Here is a 25,281-nt window from a genome sequence, read left to right as displayed (position 1 = left end):
TGTTGTTATCAGTTGTGAAACTCTTTGGAAACTTTATCTTTGAGCAGAAACAAACATGCTGCAGCGCCCCCTGACGTCAGCTGCGTCGCCTCCACATGCTGCCTTAAGGTACTGTCGTAAACCCCAGAGTTATCAACAAGAAGCGTGATTAAGTAGTTTTTTTGTGACCCAAATGAAATGGCGGCTCTTTTAAGGGCTAAAAATTGACCCCACAAGTATGCCATGCTCTATTATCATATCACATCCAAATGAATAATGATCATAAAAGGTGTTTATACATCTGTTTACTATTATGGACTACATTTCATTCAGTAAAGACGATAATACAGTTTAAGGTGAATACATGCCTGATAAATCCCATTGTGTAATTCATTGTACAATAACAAATACTGGTCCTGGTGTTTAAATGTTTTTACTGATTTCATTGTAGCCATGACTTTCATGGAAGTATTTTGTCATTTCTAAGTAAGGAAGTCTTTCTCCATATTTGTTGTTAACCAATAAAAGATCAAATGTAGCCTGCGGTATACTAACCCCAACCCTATCACTTTGATTAATTTATAGGAAAAACGTATTTTAATTTTTTCATTTAAAAAGCAGGTATTATTATTTGACCAATTTGTTTTTATTCATTCTTCACACCATTAACACAGAACAGCATAAGGATGTATTTATACAATTGACTGGCATATGCATGCAAAATAAGATCAAATATAATAATATACATGGATATACAGGAAAAGACAAGAAAAATAAATCTAAAAATCTAAATGAATGAAAATCGTATTTCCGAGCTCAGGGGCAGCTCCTGAACGCAGCAGAGGCAGTCGGCTCAGCTCTCCATTTCAGTCCGCTCTGGTCTGTTTATCGCCTCGCCGTCCACTCTGACCCTTTTAGACCCGTTCTGAAGAAATGGGAAGGACGTGATTCAACCCCGGGTATCGGCGATAGATACAGCTCTTCACCCTTCAGTTGGACATAGAAGATCTTGATTTATACATCTGCCGATTGTCTCTGTGCCGAAAAGAAAAAACGGTGAGTGGCTCATCCCTGGAGGTAAAAGCGAGCCCGGGCCGGCGTCGCTCGTGGTGGGTGTTCGCCGCTACGCAGCGGCCTTTCGGCTCTCCCGGAACTCGAGCCCCGCGGTTCGCGTTTAGAGTCCGAGGCCGCGAATATAGTTAGCGCACTAAATGGACATTAACGCTACACATAAAACACATACACAGTGATGGCGTCTGTGTTTCGTGGCGGGGCGGTTAAGTAGCAAAGGTTTCCTGTCGGTGATAAATGCGGTTTTATCACAGAAACCCGAGGACGCTGCCGTTATTTCAGCTAACGTTAGCGTTTGGATTAGCTATGGTGGGGCTAACCGGCTAACATCAGCCGGGTTTCGGTGCTTGTTATTTATTTATATGCCGGATAACAAACCAACATATAAACCCGTCTAAGACTGTTGGGTTCTTGGTCGTACGTGTAGGATATTTTCTGGGAGTTACAGTTTGTTTTACCGGCCTGACAACATCGCAGTTGCTAATCAGCGTTACGTTAGCAAGTCTCTTGTTAGCAAAGCTAACAGCTAGCTAATGCTTAGAAACTGGCAGCAACTCTGTGTAACTTCGCCATAAAACCCTGTGTGCCCGACTGGACAGCTAGCTAGAAGGCTTATCGTCGCCAGTAACACATCCCTGCTATATCCTCTTATGTTGATTTGTGTCCGATGAAATGATTAGGCTCCTTACGAGCCAGATGACGAAACTTGGGGTCACACTGCTGGCTTTGTCAGATATGGCTGAACCATGAAATTTTCCCAGTTTACTCGTAACCAGCCTGTCTGTGGCCGAGTTTCTGACGTTGTACAAGTTTGAAGTCACAAACAAAGAGGGTTTGTTCAAGCAGGGCAGGGGAACATGGGGAATAATCACGAGTACCAGAAGACTTTATTTTAGTGTTTACACAATGACTGCAACTCGTTTCTCTCTTTTATTGATTAATGCACAACTGTACCAAGCTGACAAAACAACCTCACCATATGGTCCACACTTTGGCTGTTCCGGAGCTTTCTATCATATCACACAAGGTGCTCAACTATAGGGGGATTTTTGTCTGAGAACTTTGAGGACTGATTTTCCATGTTGGCTTTAAAGTAAAACCCAAAGACTCAGTTAATTAGGCCATTGACAGAAAATAGTCTGCAACACTTTTGCTGGTAATTGAGTAATTTTTGCCCAACATTACATAAAAAGACATTCGAAGACGTCGCCTTGGGCTTCAGGAGTTTGTGATGAGCATCTTCACTATTTATCCTACACTTAATAATCCAAATGGTTAATTGAAAACAAAATCATCAGCAGATTAACATGAAATGGAAATAGTTGTCAGTTGCAGTCCTGCTTAATTGTTAAGTAAATGTTAGTCAGATTGTAGAATGTGGTCATTTAGAGTTTTTGGTGCCTTTTATCAAGTGTGTCACAGATCAGTGGAGTCGTTGGAAACTTTCTGCTCCTGATATAAAGGCCTCGGTATACTTCAAATGAAACAGGTCATAACAAGTCTAAAGGAAAGTGTTTATTGATTTATTATATTTATTATTTATTATATTATGATCTGACCTAGTATTGGCGTATCAGGTATTGGCCATAATGTGATGGTCCATATTAAAGCTTCCTCGTCAATGTCATTGCAAACTCAGTGTTTCAGCGAGGACATTGATTTTAAATTTGGGGAAAAGAGTGCACACATTGGTTCTTGGTATCAACAGATACCACGAGTTGAGGTATTTGAGTCAGTATCACGAGAGAGTGGGTTGGATTAACACGTCAGACAGTGGAAGTCATGTCTTTCATCTGAAGCCCACTGATACCAATAACCACAGCAGTACTGAAACAGTACTTTGGTTAGAATCTACTTTCTTTTCCATGCTTCGCTGTGAAGTGTTGTCCTCGGTGGATCTGTGACTTTAAAGGGCCGAGGAGGAAAAGAAAAGTGTGTGTTTTCTACCGCTGCTGCTGATCGCTGACCTCAATCTGAAAGTGGACACAGGACACCACGAAGGGTTAAAGGGGTGAAAGCCAAACCCTGTGACTGAGTGAGCGACAGGCTGGCCGTTCGGTCCTGCTGTGGTCGCCCCGGGCCTGAGGGGGGAGGAAGGGGGAGGAGGCCAGGACGCTCTCTGGCAAGTTGTGATGATTAATCTGTTGATAAGAGGATCTGTCCAGCACAGCCTGTTTCTATCTAGACAGACGGACAGTCAGACAGACCGGTTGGCTTCAAATTAGACCCTAATCAACTTAGCCTGGACCCATCAGACTCCCAGCATGCCGTGCTGCAGTGCTATGCTAGCCTGCTGCAGTGCTCCAGATATTATAGAGAGTCAGGATAACGTCAGCGGAGAGGCTCTTTGACCTCGTCTCCTCCTGGATAGTAACATGTGACAGACGGTGAATCCTGCAGCCCATCGATTCATCGTTGAAGTCAGTTTTCAACCAGAAATGTCATATTTGATGGTTCCAGGTTTTGGTCCCACATCACAGTGAACTGAATATCTTTGGATCTTTAAAGCAGACATTTAATGATGTCGCCTCGGGCTCTAAGGTATCTTGATGGGTATTTTCTGATGTTTTTATAGACCGAATAATTCATCAAGAAAATAAACAGTAGATATTTGATAATGGTGGATAATGGATCTAAGTATGTAAAATAGGTAGGGGGAGCTGGTTGACCAGGTGAGGGTCATGTGACATGCGGATGGCTGAAGGCTGATATAGGTATTTTAGAGATTACATGTCTGTTTATTCCTTTTTCACGTGATCACAACATAAACAAACACTTTCATAAGGACCTCTTTAAAGTTAAGTTAAAGAAGTGAGTGGGACATTTTATAGTGGAAAAATAAACGATGCTACGGATGATGCTGCTTCTAATCTACTCCACACATGAGGGTGAAACTACTGTCACTAGTGTTTTCTGGAGCTTTCAACAGCAGCTGAAGAACGTATGGCAGATGTATGGATTGAAAAAGCAAGTTGAAATGATTTAGCTCAAACAGATCTGGCAGACATGTACACCATTACAGACTTACTGCTGATTAAATGACCTGTGAGTGTTTAAAAGTGACATTAGTTTAATTTAATGTGAAAGCAAAGCCTTTTAAAGTGGGAACATCTTGATGTTTTTGACACTGAGGATCATCAGCCTCGTCTGCACTCTGACCTTGTTTTAGCTCCTAAAATCCTCCTGACTCAGCAGTTACAGATGTGAAGAGTTTATGTAACTTTTAACCTAAGTTTCTTTTCTTTTACAAGAATCAGAGTTTATAAAATCTCAACAATATCGAACTGTTTTACTAACTATCAAGCTCCTGTTAAGTCTCTCAGGCCTCCATGTTGGCTCTCTGCTTGATGAAGAAATGTTTGTCGTAACAGTGAGATTTCAGCAGTGTTTCCCATCATTCATTCAGGCGCCCTGCCAAACCACATCCCCCACCCAAAAAGATTTTTTACATTTTTGTATTGATTGGTTTTCTCTGACAGTGCATTATGAACTGTACCAGGAGATGTTCAAGTTTCTTCAGCTGAGTTTCGAAGTAGATGAAGTTCAGATTTAGCCGTTGAAGATGAAGCTTGTGTTCAGTAAACGGATGTGAACTGGAGGATTTGATGTTGTGGAGGTTCAGGTCTGCCTCCACTGCTGGTTTGGTTCCCTGTTTTTTGCTGTTACCTTCTAGTTCCTGTTACGTCCTTTTATACTTGGGTCTGACAGCAGACTCGGTGGTCCTCCCTCCTTCGACCGTCAGCTGAGCTCCGGCATCATCGAGGCGCTTCAGATTTGCATATTAGCTGCTGTCAACCAACAGTGTCTGTTCTGTGGAAGCGTTGCAGCTCTGAATGTCTCTGCGCCTGTCAGACTCTGTTTGAAGGGAAAACCACATCAGAGTTCAGTCCCTGTGTAGCTCGTTTGTCTGTGACAACAACATGGAGTTAAATTAGCTTGTCAGATCCTGAACTTCACACATGCTACACTTGTTTTACTGCGGGTCAGTCTGATACGTCTAATTAGGCGTACGTCTACATGAATTCTGTTGTGTACATTCCACCTGAAAAGCTTTGGCAGCTGGTCTGTCATCCAGGAAGTATCCACTTCCTTTTACAATGCGAACAAGTTACAGTTAAGCAGGATTTATCCAAAGCCTTGTTTCAACAGAACATGTCCTCTGCCCTTTAGAGACACACCACCGTCACTCAGTCAGGATGTGGCTCTGTAGCATTTCATCAAATCCAAATCATTAAATCTGTTCAGGTGGTTTGTTTGGAGAATGAAGACATATTGTTTTTATTTCCTTCAGTTTCAACCCTAAACCGCAGAGATTCAGCTGTGCTGGCGGGGTGTAGAGCTTTCACCACGTATCCATCACACATTCATTAACCCTGTCCTGACCCTTCTTCCTTGTGCTGCCAGGGAAAACAACACTGAGCTACAACTGCAGATTTGTCTGTTGCACTGCTGCAGGTCACAGAATCTGACGGGTTGCAGAATTCAGTGTAACACCGGCGTGAGGCAGAGGCCGAGCGCTCGTCCTTCTGGAGTTATCACAGCAATGGCAGATGTGTGTCCCCATCAATCAATAATCAGTGTTAATCAAAACTATTTTATTAGAATCAAAAATGTATACAATCACTGTGGTAGCCGGCTGTTTGGAAAGCTCTGAGCTTAATGAATCTGGGTATTTTACCAACATGGAACCAGAGCCAAAGTAGAACCTGCTAGCAGAACCCATCCCTACCCAGGAAATATCCACTGACCTGTATAAACAATCACAAGGTGCAGTCGTCCAGGAATTATCCATTGCTCTGTATACACAAGCTATAGTCCTCTAGTAATTATCCACTGCCCTGTATAAACTGTTGCAGTCACCCTGGAATTATCCAGCGCCTTTATGTAAACAAGCTTATGCTAGAGTCATCCAAGAATTGACCTCGGCCCTGTATAAATGAGCGTGAACTGCAGCCGTCCAGGGATTATCCACTGCCCTGTGTAAACAATGATGAACTGTAATCATTTCATTTTCATTCCTTTGTGAACTAGATAATTAGTCATCTTTCTCTGGTGTCGGTTATTTAAATGTCTCCTTCACTTCCTCCGTTGTTTTGTTTGCAGGTAAAGAGACTTCATGTCCCAGAAGCCCCTGTGAGAGCGAGCGACGACTTCCTTGTCCGTGTTTCCTCCCTCCCTCCGTCCGGTTGGTTGGATGAGTCCCAAACAGCGACAGAACTTTGAGCAGTGATTGGGCCCTGAGCCAGACCGGGTAGCCAACGGGGAGCCAGGTGAGCGCTCCTGTGACGCAAGTGACGGGAATAAGGTGTATCTCATAATTTAGCTTTTCAAGCAGAGGTCAGTGTCGAAGCACCGGCTCTGAAAGTGCAGCTGTGTGAGTCTTTGTACTTGTTCAGTCCAGGACTTTGGGTTTATTTGACCCTGTGAACCAAATATCTGCTGTTCTGAATATAAATTCAGTTGCACCTGGAACCTGGCAGTGTGAAGCTAATGTCTAATGTCCCAATAACATACTAGTAGTGTTAATCTTGTCAGTTACTTTAGTCCTGATTATCAAAAGCCAGTTGTTAGTCAAGAAAACCTTGACGGAACAGTCTTGTCTTAGTTTTTGGTGACTGAAACTAGACTCGGACTTTTGTGGTTTTCTTTGACTATGAATATTTTAGTCTAAGAATAACGTAGAAACAAGTCGAGGAATAAGGTGATATTAGTCCAAAATATATTTTTATATTCCGTTTCAGTCAAATCCCTGTGCGTCACTGATCTTACTGTATTTGGAGATTCAGTCTGTTCCTCATAAATCGTCTTTAACAAGTTTTTCATCAACAGTAACTTTCCAAAGAAATGACAGAGGAACATTTCAAAGCTTCTAATGCATGTATTTAAAAACATTCACGTACACCGAGTCTTGCCCAGTGCATGCTGGGATAGCCCCAGTAACACTAGACAGAAGAAGCAGGTATACAGATGGTAATGGTAAATGTGTAACACACACACTGCTGTTAAGCTAGGTGTACGCTGTGTGTTTTGTTGTCCCTTCAGGCTAACCATCATGGCGGACGTGGACCCAGACACCCTGCTGGAGTGGCTGCAGATGGGTCAGGGCGATGAGCGGGACATGCAGCTCATCGCTCTGGAGCAGCTCTGCATGCTGCTGCTCATGTCGGACAACGTCGACCGCTGCTTCGAGACGTGAGTGTTCAGCTTTTGATCGCAAGCGATGAACGCAGTCAGTAGTCAGGAGGTCAGAGGTCCGTGGACTGTGCACTGACCGTCTCCCTGACCTCCCCCTCTTGTTCAGGTGTCCTCCTCGGACGTTTCTCCCGGCGCTCTGTAAGATCTTCCTGGATGAGAGCGCTCCAGATAACGTGCTGGAGGTCACGGCCAGAGCCATTACCTACTACCTGGACGTGTCTGCAGAGTGCACCAGGAGGATCGTGGGAGTGGACGGGGCCATCAAGGCGCTGTGCAACCGGCTGGTGGTGGTGGAGCTTAACAACAGGACCAGCAGAGACCTGGCCGAGCAGTGTGTCAAGGTAGGAGGACAGGAGGAGGCCGCACACAAAAAAGTAGTGTTGCAATGGAGGGTCGGCATCGTGGAGTCTGATGGAATTTCATTAAGGTTTCTTTCATTTTACTGCAGAATCTGAATCTTTGTTTTTAAAATGTTGGAGCTCTGGGCTGTCAGACAGGTAAAATAACACAGGGTGCTGATGAAATATCCAGGAAGTCCAGTTTGAGTATCGGATCAGTGACTTTGAAGGTTTATCATTTATAATTCTCTGAAACAGGATTTTACAGCTCGGGAAAGTTCCTCACAGCGACAGACATTTTAGAAACTGTAGAAACAGCCTTCAATTTAGTCATTGACCAGGAATGTGTGCTCGCACGTATTTGATTGGCCGCCACAACGTGTAGTGGGATGATGCCGCGTTAAACTGCATTCAAAATGAAACCAGATTACACTTCTTTGCCGGACAACCCGGAGTTGTTTAGTTTGATTTTTCAACTTTGGTCTCATTCAAATGAATGAGGAAGGCTGTATTTTTTTCCCCACAATGCTGTTGGGCCTCAATGGCCTTAAGCACAACAACTGTGTAGTCTGTAAGAAGGTTTTTTTTTTTTTTATAAATGCAGATGTGTCATGGTCTCTCATCTCAGGCCTGTGGTCTCATTATGTCCTGTTGCTATGAGGACAGACGAAGATGTGCAGAGGAAACAAATATATCCTTCTGGTCCCAGGTCTGACTCACCTGAGGGGGGCAGGTTGTTTGTGGTTCCCTGCATGTTGACCAGCACACGTGCAAACAGGAGTTTAGTCTTAGATGAACTTCATGCAGTCTGTCTGAGACAGTGTCTTTACTGTCTGACTGAGGGAGACAGTGTTTTTATCTCATTATGATGTCATCACGGCAGCAGTGTGAAATCTCATCAAAGAGTCAGTTATGATCCTGAACAGGGAGGCAGATAACTGGAGGTTAACTGAGGCCAAGACATGAGAATAACAACTGATCAGGGATCGGGGATGTTTGTGTTCTGGAGCAGAGCCACACCGCAGGCAGGAGATCCACAACCACGTGCCACCGGACCTTTATTATCTATAGTGGTGTAGTCCTTAAACCTGCAAGCTTTTCCGTAAACTTCCATTTGAAACTTTCCTGTTAATTCAGGAAATTCTGGTTCAGGTTTGACGTCTGGCTCTGAGGTACCAGAAGGTGGAGACGAGTCATCCTGCTACAGAGCGCTTCATCGTTTTAATTCCTGTGTTTGTTGTGTAGGTGCTGGAGCTGATCTGTACCAGGGAGTCTGGCGCCGTGTTCGAGGCCGGCGGTCTGAACTGTGTGCTGAGTTTCATCAGAGACAGCGGTCATCTGGTTCATAAAGACACTCTGCACTCTGCGATGGCCGTGGTGTCCCGGCTCTGCAGCAAGATGGAGCCTCAGGACTCGTCTCTGGAGACCTGCGTGGAATCTCTGTCCAGCCTCCTCAAACACGAAGACCACCAGGTAACTACGAAGGAGTCAGCAGTGTGTTGTCCAGCAGCTGGTTCCTCAGTAGAACAATAGAACTAAACACTTCCCGTCCTCCAGGTATCAGATGGTGCTCTGCGCTGCTTCGCCTCATTGGCCGACAGGTTCACGCGCCGCGGCGTGGACCCCGCCCCTTTAGCCAAACACGGCCTGACGGAGGAGCTGCTGTCCCGCATGGCGGCCGCCGGTGGCACGGTGTCGGGCCCTGCCTCCTCGTGTAAGCCTGGCCGAACCTCGACGGGCGCCACCCCCTCGGCCCCGGACTCCAAACTGAGCAACCAGGTGTCGACCATCGTCAGCCTGCTGTCCACGCTGTGCAGAGGGTCTCCGCTCGTCACACATGTGGGTCGACACACGTCAAACACGCCAAAACATAATTCTAAGATGGAAGAAGAAATCTAACCTTTCTGCACCCCCCCTCCCCCCTCCATCTTTAGGACCTGTTGCGCTCAGCGCTGCCAGACTCAATGGAATCCGCTCTTGGGGGAGACGAGCGCTGCGTGCTGGACACTATGCGGCTGGTGGACCTCCTGCTGGTGCTCCTGTTTGAGGGACGAAAGGCGCTGCCCAAATCCACGGCGGGGTCGACGGGTCGGATCCCCGGCCTGCGACGCCTGGACAGTTCGGGGGAGAGGTCGCACCGACAGCTCATCGACTGTATCCGCAGCAAGGACACCGACGCTCTGATCGACGCCATCGACACCGGAGGTAAGAACACGACACTGACAGACTGCAGGAGCAGTCGGCTCCTGGAGAATATCTTCCTCAACACAGACACACACACACACACGGATCTTTACATTTGTCTTCCTGAGAAACCATGTTTTTGTGTGGTCTGTTTGGTATGTGGACTACACTGTAGTCTGTGAACTGTCAGTGTTCTGCTGGAAGCTTACCGCTGTCATCTTGTTTAAGTAGCCGTCTGCTTTCTGTTGCAGCTTTTGAGGTGAACTTCATGGACGATGTTGGACAGACGCTGCTCAACTGGGCTTCAGCTTTTGGCACACAGGAAATGGTAAAAAAAGACACTGAGCTTCTTATTTAAATCTCTTTTGTTTATTAGCCACACCAGCTGCTTGGATTCAAAACTAAACACTGATTTCGTGTCAGCCTCGGCTGTGCTGTGAGATTAATGCTAAAATACTTTTTGTATATGAAGTGGAATACATTAAGAGTGTAATATTCCATGTTTCTTCTCTCTGGAGACTTGTGTTGACTCATGTGGAGGTTTTATTTCCTGACTGCAGTTTCACTTGTTCCACATGTATGTTGTTGTTCCAGGTGGAGTTTCTATGTGAGAGGGGGGCGGACGTCAACAGAGGTCAGAGGTCATCCTCACTACACTACGCTGCCTGTTTCGGACGCCCACAAGTAGCCAAGGTGACACACACACAGAGTGAATACACACTGTCAACACAGCATCCAGAAGGCCGATTCTGTGAAATGTTTGTCAGTTTTCTTTTCAGGTAACTACCTCTCACCTGGACTCACTGTGTGTGTGTGTGTAGACTCTGCTGCGCCACGGAGCCAACCCTGACCTGAGAGATGAGGACGGGAAAACTCCTCTGGACAAGGCCAGGGAGAGAGGACACAGCGAGGTGGTGGCTATACTGCAGTCCCCCGGTTAGTAAACCCATAATACTATTATTTACTATCCAGTACTACTACAATACTACTACCACACAAAGGTGGAGAATTTATCTGTGTCAGAAGATGGCTAACCCACAATACAACCAATCATTTTAACTTTATTTAAAGTCAGGTAGGACACACAGAGAGACATAAAGTCAGGTAGGACACACACAGAGATACATAAAGTCAGGTAGGACACAGAGAGACGTGTGAAGGTTTGAAGGTTATTGTGTGAGTCCTCGGTCACAGAGAGAAGCAGCACTCTTTCTTCTGCTCCTTCTTAGTGGGTGTACAGTGTTGACAGTATTGTTTATGTCCCTCTTGAACTACTATAAAAGTACTAACGGGCTAAATTGGACCCCCCCCCCTCCTGAAAATCCTGGCTCAAACACTGTGAAATGTCGATGTCACCTGTCAACAGCTCACAGTGTTTGAGCACTTAATTTCCCCGTTTTTCAATAAACAAAATTTGCGTCCAGGTCAGTTATGGAAAGAAAATGTAACATGCGAACATATGAGCTGACACGACACTGCTTCTGCTATGAGAGGGGGGGTAGGTGAGTTAACACAAACCTGTGTGTGCTGCAGGAGACTGGATGTGTCCGGTGAACAAGGGCGACGACAAGAAGAAGAAAGATGTGAACAAAGAGGAGGAGGAGGGCAGCGAGCCCAAAGGAGACCCAGAAATGGCTCCTATCTACCTGAGGAGACTTCTGCCTGTTTTTGCACAAACCTTTCAGCAAACCATGCTGCCTTCTATTAGGTAAACTGGACCAGACACTCAACAGTGAACTATACCTCTGTAAACATTTGCTACGACAGTCCTAATCTTCCTTTAAGTAGAGCAGATGAAAGGTGGGCTACACTTTTAGGCCACGCTGTCTGTCATTGGCTGATTTATCGTCAGACTTTGTCACTTCTGCTTCTGTTCAGTTAACTGAGACGATCTGCTGTCTTTTCTCTTGTAAAATGGAGCCCAACAAGAAAATATTCAGTGAAAGAAAATAAATGTTTCTGCTTAAATGTGTTGACAAGACGTGTGTGTGTGTGTGTGTGTGCGCTTTGTTGTGTGTGTAGGAAAGCCAGTCTGGCTCTGATCAGGAAGATGGTTCACTACAGCAGTGAAGTCCTGCTGAAGGAGGTGTGTGATAGTGAGACGGGACACAATCTTCCCACTGTGCTGGTGGAGATCACTGCGACTGTCCTCGACCAGGAGGTACACACACACACACACACACACACACACACACACCTTTTTGTAGCCATGAGTACAGTTCTGTTTGTGTGTGACACCTGTCTTTGTCTCTCTTTGTGTCTCAGGACGACGATGACGGTCACCTCCTGGCTCTGCAGATCATCAGAGATCTGGTGGATAAAGGTGGAGACGTCTTCCTTGACCAGCTGGCTCGACTGGGAGTCATCAACAAGGTGTCCACTCTGGCTGGACCGGCGTCTGACGACGAGAACGAGGACGAAGCCAAACCTGAGAAGGTAGAGAGTGAGACAGAATCTGAATCTGGTCCTGCCTCAGATGATAAGTTGAACAAGAGGCTTCAGATTTAACGGATAATTCTGGTTTATAATACATCTATTTGGCAGTTTAGTCTGTCCTTTCTGTCAGCAATGATGCATTCGTTCTGAGGTCTGTGGACACGATGACGCCTCCTGAATTGAAGCAGAATCGTCCTTCAAAGCTCTTTTTAAGATTTGGTTTAGCGTGAGCACTGCAGTGTCCTTCACACTTCAGTTAAAGTAGATATTTACATTTTTGCACCATAATCTGCCATTTAAGAAAATATCAAAACGCTGAAAATAAATGTTGAATCTTTAAAACACTGAATAAAAACTTGTTAAAAATATTCAGAGTACGTCTAACTGGATACCTGCATCATGTATGGTGGCTTCTCCTGCAGGAGGAGGAGGTGCAGGAGGACGCGAGGGAGGTCCAGCAGGGGAAGCCGTACCACTGGAAGGACTGGTCCATCATCAGAGGGAGGGACTGTCTCTACATCTGGTCGGACGCTGCTGCACTCGAGCTCTCCAATGGCTCCAACGGCTGGTTCAGGTTCATCCTGGACGGGAAGCTGGCCACCATGTACTCCAGCGGGAGTCCAGAGGGGGGGTCGGACAGCTCCGGTACAAATAACAAAGTCCTAACACTCTTATTGATCTCTGGTTGTCTCTGTTGCTCTGACTGATCTGTCTTCCTCGCTCTCCGGGCAGAGTCTCGCAGTGAGTTCCTGGAGAAGCTGCAGCGGGCCAGGAGTCAGGTGAAACCAGTAACAGCCAGTCAGCCCATCCTGTCCAGCGTTGGACCCACTAAGCTCACGGTGGGGAACTGGTCTCTGACCTGCCTGAAGGACGGAGAGATCGCCATCCACAACTCGGACGGACAGCAGGCCACCATCCTGAAGGAAGACCTGCCGGGCTTCGTCTTCGAGTCCAACAGAGGAACCAAACACTCCTTCACCGCCGAGACCTCACTGGGTGTGTCTCAGCATTTCCCGGCAGCTCCACGAATCTTCCTGCAGCTGTTACAACAACACACCAACATAAACTCAAAAAACTATGGAAAGTTTAAAGTCTTGTAGCTTTAATTCACACAGAAGCAGCAGAGGCAACATATGAGCTGCATGCAGGTCACTGTCAGTGGAATCACACACAAGCTTGATTCATGATTCTGAAACGACTGAGCAGACGTGTTATAGGGACAGCAGCAGCTTCCACAGCTGATCAGGAGTCTTTGCGATAAGACCACATAGCTGTAGCTGGGTAAATGAAATGGTTAGAAATGACTAATACAGTATTTCTCACATGACTAAGCCCTTAAACTTACATTGTAATGAACACACAGGATCTGTGTGTCTGTAACGGAGAGAAATCCAGAGTTGAACCCTGTTGAAAGAAATCCTGCCTACACACTGCTGATTTAGTGTCAGCAGGAAACGGATTGCAGAGCTGGTGAAGTTATTGGTGTTTAATTGGTAGTTATGAATTGAAACGATATTGGTGATCAACGTATCGGAAGCACAACAGACACTGGTATGTTAGATTAATGTTGACGTTGTCTGGCCGTGTGTGTGTGCAGGCTCAGAGTTTGTGACGGGCTGGACGGGGAAGAGAGGCAGAAAGCTGAAGTCGAAGCTGGAGAAGACGAAGCAGAAGGTGAAGAGCATGGCGAGGGAGCTGTACGACGACCACTTCAAAGCTGTAGAGAGCATGCCCAGAGGAGTGGTGGTCACCCTGAGGAACATCTCCACACAGCTGGAGTCCGCCTGGGAGCTGCACACCAACAGACATGTACATAAACACACACACACACACACACACACACACACACACACACACACACACACACACACACACTCTGAAGCCTAAGTCGTCGTGCTGTAGGTATTCACTTTGGGATGTCGTGTGGTTTTTGTTAGCAGTGCATTGAAGGGGAGAACACGTGGAGGGACCTGATGAAAACGGCTCTGGAGAACCTGATTGTAGTTTTGAAGGATGAGAACACGATTTCTCCGTATGAGATGTGTAGCAGCGGCCTGGTCCAGGCGCTGTTCACCGTCCTCAACAATGTAAGTGTTCTTTCCATTACCATTCATCAAACCTACAGAATGTCATGTCACTGAGACTCTTCTGTCTGTCTGTGTGCAGAGTGTGGAACTGGACCTGAAACATGATTGTAAGCCTTTAATGGAGAGGATCAATGTCTTTAAGGCGGCTTTCAGCGAGAATGAAGACGATGAAAGGTAACGGCACCAAACACCAGCTGACATGTTCATCATGTACAATACATCGTACAAACGAGTTCTTGCCGAGCACAATGAGCATGTATATTATATAAGGTTACAGGGCTAACAGGTGAGTGAGAGAGCTGTCAGTCCAGCGCTGTCTGTGCAGCCACACAGACTGGAGAAGAAAGCTAATCAGCAACACAAGTGAAAACTCCTGTTTGTGGACTATGGGTGTGAGGGGGCTTTAATAAAGCATGCTCCATGTGGTCCGCCTGCTATCTGTTCTGGTCTTAAACCGTCTGATTAAACCTGAACGTAACCCTGTGATTTTGTGTGTTTGCAGCCGACCAGCTGTTGCCTTAATCCGTAAACTGATAGCTGTCCTGGAGTCAATAGAACGTCTACCTCTGCACCTGTACGACACTCCAGGGTCCTCATACAACCTGCAGGTGAGTCGCAGTGTGTTCTGGATCCAGGGCTATTTTTGGGTTAACTCTGTTGGTTGCTGTATGCATGTCTTCTGAAGGACAACCTTAATGGAGTGTGTTTGTGCTCGTCAGATCTTGACGAGGAGGTTGCGGTTCCGTCTGGAGCGAGCGCCAGGTGAGACGGCTCTGATCGACCGGACGGGTCGCATGTTGAAGATGGAACCGCTCGCTACTGTGGAGTCTCTGGAGCAGTACCTGCTGAAGATGGTGAGGCCACACTATTTAAAAACACTCTTGCAGAGCTTGGATCATTTCTCTGTCATGGAAACAAATACATCCCCTCATCTCATTTTACACTGATGAAGTTCAGTTTTAACCTCCTTCCCCCTCTTCCTCTTCTTCGTCCTCCAGGTGGCTAAACAGTGGTACGACTTTGAGCGTTCGTCCTTTGTCTTCGTGAGGAAGCTGAGGGAAGGACAGACCTTCACGTTCAGACACCAACATGACTTTGACGAGAATGGAATCATCTACTGGGTCGGAACCAATGCCAAGTAAGTTCAGCGGCTACAGTCAAACTGTAAATGTTTCGTTGCAGAATTGATTTAGCAGATTTTTGAATGGAGTTTGGTCTGACATTGTTGTGTTCTTATCCAGACAAATTGAACCTGGTAAATCTGCCATGTTTTGGGATTTCACATTTCCTCTATTCACACATTGATTGAAGAGGTTTATTGAAGACTTTAAACTGTTAAAATATGATTGGTTGAGGTATGGGTCACTAGTTTTAAACGGTTAATCAATAGTTTTAAATTTTGGCCCTTTATCTGATGTAGTTTTAGACCAGACGTTTGGAACATCATTACATTACATCATTAAATGTTTATCTAATCAAAGCCTCATTTCTGTTCTGTTCAGGACGGCCTATGAGTGGGTAAATCCTGCTGCCTACGGCCTGGTGGTGGTGACATCATCAGAGGGGCGGAACCTCCCCTACGGGCGATTGGAGGACATCCTGAGTCGGGATAGCTCCGCCCTCAACTGCCACACCAATGACGACAAGAACGCCTGGTTCGCCGTGGACCTCGGCCTCTGGGTCATTCCCTCCGCGTACACCCTGAGACACGCCAGGTAATGAAACAAATGCACCCCTGAGACCAGCCAGGTAATAAAAAGAACCTAATTACATTCATTAGGATCATTTATATTGTATCTCCTCCTCCTCCTGCAGGGGTTATGGCCGCTCTGCGTTGAGGAACTGGGTGTTTCAGGTGTCGAAGGACGGTCAGAACTGGACGACTCTCTACACCCACGTGGACGACTGCAGCCTCAACGAACCGGGGTACGACACTCTCCTTGTGCCAATAAACAGATCTCAGCAAGTGGCAGAAAGTAGCCAGAATTCCCAGCTAGTCCTTCAAATAAATGAACACTAAGAGGCTGGACCATATATATATATATATATATATATGGCATGGCATGACATGAAAGCAGCTTATTTAAGTTGACTCTCGTCATCTAACTCTGCGTGTGTGTGTCAGGTCGACGGCCACGTGGCCTCTGGACCCGTCCAAAGAGGAGAAGCAGGGGTGGAGACACATCAGGATCAAACAGATGGGGAAGAACGCCAGTGGTCAGACTCACTATCTGTCTCTGTCCGGACTCGAGCTGTACGGCACCGTCACCGCCGTCTGTGAGGACCAGCTCGGTAAGGCCGCCACGGGTGTTCAGTGTCACACGCACACTGTAGGAACTTTGAGTACTGAGTTCAGATGTTTCACTAAAGCATTTCTTTTTAGTAACCTCACAGTTGATATAATATGTGTACACATTTTATTTATTTAACTCTGTTTACTACACGTATATTGTTTTTTCACAGGTGAACAGAATGTGATTTACAACCACTGGCTTTGAAATTATTTTCAAAAATATAAGCTCATTTCAGCCCATGTGCTCCACTCCTCTGACTCCTCCTGTGTGCGTCTGTTCTCTGCCATCAGTTGAATGTTTGATATGACCCTTCCTCTCGCCGTCGTCCTCCCTCAGGTAAAGCTGTGAAGGAGGCGGAGGCAAACCTTCGTCGGCAGCGCCGCCTGTTTCGTTCCCAGGTGATGAAGTACATCGTCCCGGGGGCGCGGGTCGTCCGCGGCATCGACTGGAAGTGGCGCGACCAGGACGGCAACCCCACTGGAGAGGGCACCGTCACCGGAGAGGCTCACAACGGTAAGACGCGTCCAGAGAGGACAGACGCTGAGACTGAAAAACAGAAACTTGTCCTGATTCATCTTGCAGCTTCAGAGCACCAGGGATCACAACGCAACCAGTTTAACTGATGTATTGAAAGTGATTTAATACCTTCTCTTGTCTTACGGTTTTGTTAATGAAGGTCCAGCTCCCTGTTTCTGTACTCAGAGGATCAACTGTGGGCAGATAGTTGTGCCAGCAAGTTCTCAATTTGAAAACTTGTTAATTTCAAATTATGAAAATATAAATACAAGTTCACACGTTTAAATTTAGGTTGAGCTCTCTGCAACATTCAGAGACTGAGGAAAGAAAACGAGCACAGATGTTGATAAAGATCTGAATCAGTGCTGGTTTCTTAATTGTTGTAAACAGAAAACTAAATCTTCATTTGAAGAACTAAATGAAAATGGCTTCTGCACACACAAATTCAAGAATATGTGTTTTACGACCTGCTGGTTCAAATGTCTGCCCACAACTTTCATGTCATTCTGTGAAACAGGATCTGGACTCAGCAGCTCCTGCAAGAAGGAAGGAACATTGCTGCATTAACTGTTTTCTCCCCGAACTTGTTCCTTCACATGACCTCTGTGTCTGATGTCTCGGATGTTGTGTCGGCTCAGCTCAGTTAGCTAATAGCGCTGACTGTAACTTCTCGTGGCCACAGACAGATGTTTACACCTGTTGGCTGTTTTCCAGGTGTAGTAAGTTTGTTTGCACCTACAGTGTCAAAGTACAGCAAGTCCTTACGGGAGAACTCAGACTGAGGCTGTGTCTGTGGCGTGAAAGATGCGTTCAGGCACCGTACTGTGCGTCGGTCACACAATCACTGCAGCTACGAGCACAAAACTGCAGAAAATAGACTTGAAGTGAAAAACAGCCGCAGTGAGCCGTCAGGCAGCCTGTGTAGACGCTGTAAGATGATGAATGACCTCCTGGAGTTGAAGTACTCTGTTGGAACTACTTCTTCTTGATGTTTTTTGACGTTGGCAGCGTTTGTGATGCCAGGTTCAGACTCCACCACCTTTCTGTCTGTTCAGAGTCTCTGTGTCAGATCAGGAGATTGTAGAGGCAGACAGACTACACGTTGGTCCTCGACCAATCATGGCTCGCCGTCTTTGACGACCTGCGTGATGTCATTGGGAAGGAGGAGCTAGGGACTGACTTCCAGGAACAAGAGTGTAAACGAACATGGCGTCTGATACGGCTGTCTACGATGGTTTCACAGCACCAACAACATCTTTCCTCTTTCTCTTCAGCATGTTTGCAGGTGAAGAGCGCTCTGTGCACGTCATGGCATTTGTCATACTGACTGAGAGAAGGCAAAAACATTGTAATTGACCAGAAGCAGACAGTTTGTTGCTGCTACCTTGTTGCTACATCCAACAAGTGTGTCTGAACTCTTCTGCTCTCGAGTTTGACAACTTCTACGAGCTGCTGTCAGGTGGTCAGTGAAGTCGGCCTCTGTCTCACCCATGACCTCTGAACGCCACGCAAGTTGTCAGGAGGTGGTGAGCTCTGGTTGTAGTCTGTCATGTCTCTCTGTCACTCAGAAGTATTTATGACTCTATAGCCGACTGATCTGACGCAGTGACCTGATGAAGAGACCGAAGTATTGATCCGTCTGATCCCGTCACCATGCTGTCCGCTCCAGTCCAGCAGGTCACCTGGACGGTCGCTGTTCAGTCAGATCTAAATGAAAGTTCTGATTTGTGCTCATGCAGGAAGTAACAAACACCTTCCTCCTCCTCCTCTCCTCTTCCTCTCCTCTTCCTCCCTGCCTCTGGCTCCTCTTGGTGTTTCTGTGTTTTTATTCAGATCTGATCCTGAGTCAGTGAGCTGAGCTCCTGCAGACGCCACCAGCGGCTCTGTTGATTATCATTTTAAAATCATAAACCAGGATTATTGTCGTTTCTCAGTTAAATTTCTTTCTTTGTGGCGTTGACGCTTTGCATTTGCCAGAAAAATTTTCTACTTTTGCTTTGATTGTCATTTTCTGTGACTGTGTTCATATTTTTCTCTCTCATCGCTCCACCTGGACCAAAACCTGCTCCAGTTTTAAAACCCAAACACCCCCCCACCCCCAGTATAACATGCATGTATGTACACACGTGCATGTCAGTTATAACAATATTAATATTCAGTTAAAGCTCAGGTTCAGTCCTGTCAGACTGTGTTGAGGGCTGAGATGCTCATTAGCTGCGTTAGTACTGATTTTCATATTTATTTCTCATTTCTTCTGTTTGGAAACGTAACTTATTGAATGTAAATGTCGCAGATGTTTTTAATGTGGTGAAGTTGTGGCTCTGGGAACCACTGCTTTAAAGTCACAGTGAAACAGCATTCTACTGTCTCTGCCTGTTTCTTTTGTAATTAATTTGTGTCCTTCTAATATATATTATTTCGATATATATGCACATACAAAACAACTGCCTGTTATTTACTGCAGTAAAATGAAAATCATCAGGATAAATACTCTCTATCGTGTGTTAGGTGTTGTATAACAATAATAACCAGATTACAAACATGAATATTTGCTGCCAACTTTTAGTATAAACTCAGTCAGTATTTAAACAGTGTTGAGGTTTATTAGGCAGCCTCAGTGGTTCACTTCCAGTAATAGACTACGGCTTAAGGAAGATTTATATAAGAGACCATTTAAAACAAGTTTTAGAAATGAAAATGTGTTTTCTTTGATTACTCCAACGCAACAGGACAGAGATGAGCAGTTGTCGTAGATATACCTCCTCTACAATGTCCTCATGAAACGATTACAGTCAGACACATCTGGAAAGAGGTTTCACTGTGACTTTAAAGGAACATTTCACACAAAGAGTCCTGCTGGGATCTGGTCCAGTGTGGAGCTGCTGACTGTAAGCTGCTTCTCTGCTGTCTGTCTACCTCCCTCTACCTCTCTCTCTCTCTCTCGGTCTGTCTGTCTCTCTCTCTCTGTCTCTCAGTCTGTCTCTGTCTCTCTGCCTGTCCCTCTCTCTGCCGGGTCTCTGACATCCATCCGTCCGTCTCCCTCCTATCTCTCTGTCCATCCAGGCTGGATTGATGTAACCTGGGATGCTGGCGGCTCTAACTCTTACCGTATGGGCGCTGAAGGGAAGTTTGACCTCAAGCTTGCTCCAGGGTACGACCCTGAGTCGGCTGCCACAGCGCCGTCACCCAAACCTGTCTCATCCACTGTTTCAGGCCCCGCCTCCTCCACGGTGGGACCCTCTGTGACGCCGGCGGCCAGCGGCGGCACCACCACCACCACCTCCTCCTCCTCCTCGTCCACCTCGTCCTCCTCGCAGCAGCAGTCGTGGAGCAGCCTGGTGAAAAATAATTGTCCCGACAAGGGCGGGGCCACGTCGCTCGGCGGGGCCAGCTCCTCCAGCAGGAAGGGCAGCAGCAGCTCCGTCTGCAGCGTCGCCTCTTCCTCCGACATCAGCCTGAGCTCCTCTGCAGGGCTGCCAGGCACGGGGGGTCTGCGGCTAGAGAGGAGGGCCGAGGGGCTGCTGCTCGACCAGGGCTCCGGGATGGGAGGCGTAACGGGGGGCGGCTCTGACGGACAGCAGCAGGAGCCGATCGTCGTGTTGTCCTCTGCGGTGGAGGGCGGGTCCGGCTCGGCGTCGAGCTCCGGCACGCTCACCGCCGACACGTCCGCCCCCGGCGACGAAGCCAGAAACAAGGACTCGACGGACCCGACGACGGCCATCTCCATGGGGCTGGTGAGCGTGAGCTCCCCCGACGTCAGCTCAGTGTCGGAGTCATCCAGCAAGGACACGCCTTCCCAGAGGCCTCTGTGCTCGGCGGCTAATGCCCGGCTGTCTGTCAGCTCCCTTCTGGCCGCCGGCGCTCCCATGAGCTCCAGCGCCAGCGTGCCCAACTTGTCGTCACGGGAGGCCAGCCTCATGGAGTCCTTTGTCCGCCGCGCCCCCAACATGTCACGCACCAATGCCACCAACAACATGAACCTTAGCCGCAGCAGCAGCGACAACAACACCAACACGCTGGGCAGGAACGTCTTGAGTACTGCCAGTGAGTACCGCAATATTACTATACTAATACTACACTGTAACTGCCAGGAGTACAAATACTACACCAGTCACACAGTCAGGTGTGGGCCGCAGGTTTCAGTCATTAGTTCAGGGTGATCCACTCTTTTGACTGGATGCAGCACCAAGATGACATCATTACTAAACTAAACACACCTGTCTGCAGAACAGGACTAGTGACTGTTGGTTAATGTAGTCAGGGACTAACTTATCAGCACTTACTAACTTTAACAATATTAAACTTTGCAGACTGTACCCATGAAGATCTTACCTGAGGTGGACCCACCCTGAACAGACCGATAGATTAACAGTCAGTTTGTTATGTCATTCATCTCCAAACTAGCTGGCAAAGTGGACTAATAACAGATTAAAAAGTCAGACTTTACTGGAGACTTTCGTATCGCTCAACCTCTTTTTCATGATCTCACTCTCTTTTAAAGACTAGTTGGAAAGTTAGACTCACAGCTGTCGTGTCCCTGGTCCTAATATTAATCAATAGTAACAATTTGAACTTACTTGCAGTCCAAATCCTTTCTGTACACTGTTGTAGCTGCTAGTGTCTTATCTTAGACAGTGGTGACTCAGGAGAAGGCATTTTTTTAAAGGGCAGGAACCAAAACCTGGTCCAGGTTCCTAGTGTCAAAATGTCCTCTGGGATCCTGGGCCTGTTCCTTGTGGTTCAGAAGCACTAAAAACGTAACGTTCTTAGCAGCAGATGTTAGACCTGGTTGACTTGGACCTGAGACCAGATGCAGGCTGGGTGCTCCGGTTTGGATCCTGCTGGGTTAACAGCATGAGCATCCCTCAGCCAATCAGCAGCCGTCTCCAGTCAGCTGACTGGAGCTAACGAGCTTCACTCGCTGCTTCGTCTCTTTGGTTTCTGACAAACTAACCGCCCTTTGTTTGTGTTTGTGTTTGTTTGTTTGTTTGCAGCTTCTCCTCTCATGGGTGCTCAGAGCTTTCCTAACCTCACCACCACTGGCACCACCTCCACCGTTACCATGTCAACCTCCATAGTAACCAGCAGCAATAACGTAGCCACGGCCACCACGGGTCTGTCGGTGGGCCAGTTGCTAAGCAACACCCTGACGACCAGCCTGACGTCCACGTCCAGTGAGAGTGACACGGGCCAGGAGGCTGAGTTCTCTCTCTATGGTTGGTGACCACACACACACACACACACACACACACACACACACACACACACACACACACACACACACACACACACACAGCCTGCTTCCACTAACCTGCTGTCTAACTCTTCTCACATCAGGGAGCAGATTCATTAATACATCGTGTTTTTCTGCAGGTGAATATTAAAGTTAATAGAACTGAATGAGAAGAAAGTGTTAGTTTCTCTATTATTTTCATTACTCATCATTTCTGCAATACAAATTGTCATTAATATGAACAAGCCGAGCTGTATTCAGTATTTGACACGAGTTGTTTCTGAAATGATACTTGATATTTTTAAATACTCTCCTTAATGTAAAGTATTCATGTGTTTTATCATGAAGAACTTTTTAAAGTGAACTTAATTTGACTTGATTAAAAGTCAAATTAATAAACTGATTAAAACATCAGTTTCTTTAAATAAGTGAATATTAAGAATTCAGTGACAGTTTTCATACTCACTGTAGTTACAACCAGACAGGTGCACTGGGGACCAACCACCTAGATTTGGTGTCACTTGGAGGAAATATTGATGAGCTAGTGATAATCAATATTCAGAAATGTAAATGTGCCAGTTATTGTAGTAAACTAATCCGGCTGCATTTCAACAACGTAGCTGTGAACTTGAGTGTTGACAGTTTATGAAGACAGTCAGGTGTCAGACTGGACATGGACTCAGAAAGCCACAAACTGGAGGTCGTGTGAATATAGATTAGTTGAAGCTGTGTTGGTGGTTCGACTGGTGAACGGGCTGAAGGTGTTATCTTCTATAAATCTGTTGAGCTGGACTTTGAGATCTTCCCTCGCTGCTTCCACGCCATGTTTCCTCTCATCTCTCGCTCTTTCAACCTGTAGACTTCCTGGACAGCTGTCGTGCCAACACACTATTGGCTGAGCTGGACGACGAGGAGGACCTCCCTGAGCCCGACGACGACGATGACGAGAATGAAGACGACAATCAGGAGGACCAGGAGTACGAGGAGGTTCTGGTAATGCACCTTTTTTTTGTTTGTGGGTCATGAAATAAAACCAGCAGATCAGCACGAGTAGTGAGTAACAGGAAGTGATGTCAGAGGGTGTGATCAGTTTGTGTGGCCACCGCCCCGCAGGAGGAGGAGGAGTACGAGACCAAAGGAGGTCGCAGGAGGACGTGGGACGACGACTTCGTCCTAAAGAGACAGTTCTCTGCTCTGGTCCCCGCCTTCGACCCCCGACCCGGAAGAACCAACGTCCAGCAGACCACAGACCTGGAGATCCCCCCGCCAGGTACAACAGACACACATGGTCCTGCGTAGAAACTCTGCACAGACTTTAATAACTCCGGCTTTAACGCCTGATTATTTAAATGGATCTTTGTTGTTTACTGGAGGAAGTAAGTAAGGAAACTTTATTTAAAGTGAAGTCTGTTCCAAAGTGGTTTATAAAATGTTCATATAGTATATATATAAGGAGGACAGATAATGAAACTATAGTAATATGTTATACACATTCTACTTCCTGTACATCCTTTTTTTGGAGTACCTTTACTCGTGTATGTTTGAAACACCAAAGGTATAGTATTGGTTTTACTTTAAAATCAGGAGCAGTTTGGTGTCAGGAACAACAGCTAATAAACACCAGCTGTGTCAGGTTGACGATGATGAACATGTAAACAACTGAAGTCTTTAAACTCAGGTTTGTACCTGATGAAGGACTGTTCACTTGGAGTTCAGTGTTGCGTTTCCAGTCGAGTCTATTACAGTCATCTGGTGATCTGAGTATTTCAACTCAACCAAAGTTCATGTTTTTCTGTCAGGAACTCCTCGTTCAGAGGTTCAGGAGGAGGTGGAGTGTGCTCCGTCTCCTCACCTCTCTCTCACCTTGAAGGTAAGAAAACCACAACTGGATTTATCACAAGAAAAATGTAGTCGGACCATTTTAAGACGTGGAGCTCAGTCTTTAATAATAATCTCTGGTTTGGAGTTTTGAACTGGAAACGGAGTTTTAAAATACGTGCAAGAGTTATTTTACAGTTTCTCGTGTGTTTAGGTGGCGGGGCTGGGTACGACCCGGGAGGTGGAGCTCCCTCTGTCCAACTACAAGTCCACCATCTTCTACTACGTCCAGCGGCTGCTGCAGCTCTCCTGCAACGGAGCCGTGAAGACGGACAAACTGCGACGCATCTGGGAGCCCACATACACGTACGAGGGGGGACGATCTGAATCTGATACCAACTGTTTGACCTTTTCACAGACGTTTGAGTTTTTAATTCTGGCTGTTCTGTCCTGCAGGATCATGTACAGAGAGCTGAAGGACTCTGAGAAAGAGAAGGAGAGTGGAAAGATGGTGAGTCGCACTTTATACACACACACACACACACACACACACACACACACACACACACACACACACACACACACACTGTTTTCTCTTTGCTTTTCTGTTGTTACAAACCTGAATAACACTTCCATATTTGAGCTTATCATTTATTATCCATCATGGTCTCAACAAAAGAGTTCCTCGCTATCAGCTTTCTTGCGGTCACGTTCCCCTCCTCCTCCTCCTCCCCCTCCTCCTCCTCCTCCTCTCATGTTGGATGAGACCCTTTTTGACTCAGTAGCACAAATGATCCCGATGTCACCATGACACAAGTTCTTTTACATACTTGAATTGAGTAGAAAACAACTTCTGTTCCTCGAAGGAGTGTCAAGCCGCTGAGAGGCGTCTATACTCCTAAAGTATAAAAAGTACATAAAGTACATAAAAACAACTTTGTTAACGCTGAAAACACATCTGACGTGGAAGTAATGACCTCTGACCTGATTCAATTCCCTCCTCCAGGACTTGTGTGAACACAGCATCGGTGTCGGGGGTCGTTCTGGCGGTCTGAGCCCGAGCTCGGTTTCGGCCAATCAGAGCAGTGAGATCCTGGGTGTGGCCAGAGAGGCGGCGCAGGCGAAGGCCG

At 46.5% G+C, this 25,281-nt stretch overlaps 1 protein-coding gene across 1 annotated transcript in view; it reads left to right on the top strand.

The window, feature by feature from the left end:
• The first annotated feature begins 888 nt into the window (after positions 1-888).
• hectd1 (HECT domain containing 1) overlaps positions 889-25,281 on the top strand; it is a 32,777-nt gene continuing 8,384 nt past the window's right edge. Inside the window, 33 exon segments of the mRNA XM_070920604.1 lie at positions 889-1,035; positions 6,154-6,320; positions 7,093-7,242; positions 7,352-7,586; positions 8,829-9,056; positions 9,141-9,422; positions 9,518-9,788; positions 10,019-10,095; positions 10,362-10,460; positions 10,589-10,703; positions 11,301-11,475; positions 11,790-11,928; positions 12,033-12,203; positions 12,626-12,848; positions 12,936-13,199; positions 13,801-14,012; positions 14,144-14,290; positions 14,370-14,464; positions 14,793-14,898; positions 15,010-15,144; positions 15,289-15,428; positions 15,793-16,005; positions 16,106-16,216; positions 16,416-16,582; positions 16,921-17,097; positions 20,164-20,330; positions 20,421-21,144; positions 22,095-22,316; positions 23,193-23,603; positions 24,133-24,203; positions 24,366-24,517; positions 24,608-24,662; positions 25,158-25,281. The exon segment at positions 25,158-25,281 is cut by the window's right edge and continues 105 nt beyond it. Of these exon segments, the coding sequence (XP_070776705.1) occupies positions 7,103-7,242; positions 7,352-7,586; positions 8,829-9,056; positions 9,141-9,422; positions 9,518-9,788; positions 10,019-10,095; positions 10,362-10,460; positions 10,589-10,703; positions 11,301-11,475; positions 11,790-11,928; positions 12,033-12,203; positions 12,626-12,848; positions 12,936-13,199; positions 13,801-14,012; positions 14,144-14,290; positions 14,370-14,464; positions 14,793-14,898; positions 15,010-15,144; positions 15,289-15,428; positions 15,793-16,005; positions 16,106-16,216; positions 16,416-16,582; positions 16,921-17,097; positions 20,164-20,330; positions 20,421-21,144; positions 22,095-22,316; positions 23,193-23,603; positions 24,133-24,203; positions 24,366-24,517; positions 24,608-24,662; positions 25,158-25,281 (5,848 nt within the window). The 5' untranslated portion in view covers positions 889-1,035; positions 6,154-6,320; positions 7,093-7,102.

Source organism: Enoplosus armatus, chromosome 15, assembly GCF_043641665.1.
Source record: "Enoplosus armatus isolate fEnoArm2 chromosome 15, fEnoArm2.hap1, whole genome shotgun sequence".
In the NCBI taxonomy this organism is placed as follows: domain Eukaryota; kingdom Metazoa; phylum Chordata; class Actinopteri; order Centrarchiformes; family Enoplosidae; genus Enoplosus; species Enoplosus armatus.
Note: the sequence above shows the minus strand (reverse complement) of the source record. Positions and strands in the feature narration are given on the sequence as shown.